This window comes from Bison bison, unplaced genomic scaffold (genome assembly GCF_000754665.1).
Source record: "Bison bison bison isolate TAMUID 2011002044 unplaced genomic scaffold, Bison_UMD1.0 scf7180017845528, whole genome shotgun sequence".
NCBI lineage: Eukaryota > Metazoa > Chordata > Mammalia > Artiodactyla > Bovidae > Bison > Bison bison.
Window position 1 is genome coordinate 3,868 of NW_011476101.1, and position 2,557 is coordinate 6,424.

The following is a 2,557-nucleotide window of genomic DNA, read 5'->3' on the forward strand; positions in this document are numbered from 1 at the left end:
AGACTTGGTTAAGAACTTGAGAAAGTATATCAAAAATGTGCATAATGTTGGCCTATACTTCCCATAACTTGATCTGACCTGTATGAAACCACCTTATTGTTGTATCTATATAATTAAGATATGAATTTTATAGAAGACGTTGCTTTCCACACAGCCTGTGAAAGGCGCTCTTGACCTCTTTGTTCCACAGACTATAGATCAGAGGATTCAGCATGGGGATGACTATGGCGTAGAACACAGACGCCATCTTGTCTGTGCTCATGGAATGGTGGGAGCCGGGCTGTAGGTACATGAAGGCGCCTGTCCCATAGAAGATGGAGATGGAAGTGAGGTGGGACGCACAGGTGGAAAAGGCCTTCTGATGTCCTTCAGATGAGTGCACCCTCAGAATGGTGACAAAGATAAACAGGTAAGAGATCAAGATGACCATAATAGTAAAGATGATATTGAAGCCTGCCAAAATAAAAAACACCGTCTCACTTCTGTTGCTGTCTGAGCATGAGAGAGCCAGGACGGGAGTAACATCACAGAAAAAGTGATCAACCACATTGGATCTGCAGAAAGAGAGACTGAATGTATTCCAAGTGTGCATGGAGGCCTGGAGGAAGCCAAAGACATAGCATCCTACAACCATCCATGTACACACCCTTGGTGTCATGATGTTGGTGTAATGGAGTGGCTTGCACACTGCTGCATGACGGTCATAGGCCATTGAAGCCAAGAGAAAAGTTTCCACAACAAGAAAGCCAACAAAAAAGAAAAGCTGAGTGGTACAAGCTTTGTAGGAAATGACCTTGTCTCCCGTGAGGAATCCAGCCATCACTTTGGGAGTGACGGCTGTGGAGTAAGCAAAGTCCATCAGGGAGAGGTGGCTGAGGAAGATGTACATGGGAGTGTGGAGACGAGAGTCCAGCAGGATCAGCGTGATCACCCCCAGGTTCCCAACCAGAGTGAGGAGGTAGATGAGAGCGAACAGTAGAAAGAGTGGGACCTGCAGTTGTGGGTCATCAGTTATCCCGGCAAGAATGAACTCAGTCACGACTGTACTGTTCTCCATGGGGGTTATTTATGCATTATGAAGATGCACTATATCAATGAGAAAAGAGGGTTCAGGTAGTAACTGAGCTCAGAACCATAATTGCATTCAAGTTATGCTTTATATCTGAATTGTCCGAATTTAACATGGGCATAAGAATGAAGAGACTTATGCAAAATCACTGCAGAGATCTGTTAAAAATGAAATTTGTTAGGGTACTTCCCTGGTGGTTTGGTGGTTAAGACTCCATGCTCCCAGTGAGGGGGTGCAGGTTTGATCCCTGGTTGGGAATGGAGAGCTCATATTCCACATGGTATGGCCAAAAAAGAAAAGTAAATAAATTAATTAAACTTAGATTTGCTATCCTTCCATTCAGATTTTCAAACAGAATATTCATGCAATAAAATAGATTACTGTAACTTAATTCATTTCATTGTAGTTACCACTGGTGTATCAAGAGCAGTATTTTATTCTAGTAATGCAAATTTTAATATATCATGTTCAAGACTTCAATAGTCTCACAGGTAATAGGATACATAGAACAAGTAATTCCCACAGAGTGGGATACTGAGAAAGTCCTCTATAAAGAATAAAGACATCAGAGAGTAAAAGTTTAAAGTGTAAGTCCAGACTAAGAATATCTGAGTGCAAATTCTATCTCCGCCTTGTATGAGATGACCGGGTATTGCTTAATATCATTTGGCCATCATTTTCCCCTTGAACCCATCAACAGACTGAAGTGATAATGCAAACTGGCACTGTAGGCTTTTACACATTATGACTTCTTAGTTACTCAGTCAAGTTGGACATTTTGCAACCCCGTGGACTGTAGCCCACCAGGCTCCTCTATCCATGGGGATTCTCCAGGCAAAAATACTGGAGTGGGTTGCCATACACATTATGACTAGGACGGAGTTGTTGGTCTATGCATTGATTACAGGAGTGAATGCTGTAATCGAGAAATTTCAGATAACGCTGAAATCAAACATCCTATATGCTCACTCATTCACTTGTCTTCTTTCCCCAAATCCTTTCACTTTCGTATTCTGTCCATAATTTCCTCCAATTTTTCAAATAATAACCCTGTTTTACTTAAGTCATGAACAGTGCAGCTATGCCAAGTGAGAATTGATTTATTTTCTGAGTCATCTTGTGTATTAACCAGAGTGTCTGAGCCTAGGTTTCTCCTGTAAAATGGAATAAAGAATACCATCTAGCACTTAACCAGATTCAATCAATATAGATATTCTTACTGTTAGAAGATAGTGACAGAATCTGTCTAGAGACCCAAACATCAATGAGGCTAGGGAAAACTTCCATTTGAGCAGGAAGTGTGGGGCACTGTGCTTTCTCCCATTTCATTTTTCTGTGCATTAATCCCATTAATCTCTGCAGAAGTTAATGATGGCTTGGAGCAAGGTGATAGGGAATGAAGTAGTGAAAATAATCTAGTTATCAGTGTGATTTCAAAATAGAGCTTGCTGGATTTCCTGATGTATTCAGTGTCGGACATTAGAGGGA

General features: G+C 41.3%; 1 protein-coding gene across 1 annotated transcript; it reads right to left on the minus strand.

Moving 5' to 3' along the window:
- Positions 1 to 127: 127 nt before the first annotated feature.
- On the minus strand, positions 128 to 1,057 carry LOC104985346 (olfactory receptor 5B12-like). Its single transcript, XM_010835481.1, has one exon. It carries the CDS (start codon positions 1,055 to 1,057, stop codon positions 128 to 130), a length of 930 nt encoding a protein of 309 aa, XP_010833783.1.
- Between the last annotated feature and the right edge of the window lie 1,500 nt (positions 1,058 to 2,557).

Excerpts from the sequence above, each read along its gene's own strand:
- LOC104985346 (XM_010835481.1), bottom strand. The coding sequence starts at position 1,057 with ATGGAGAACAGTACAGTCGTGACTGAGTTCATTCTTGCCGGGATAACT.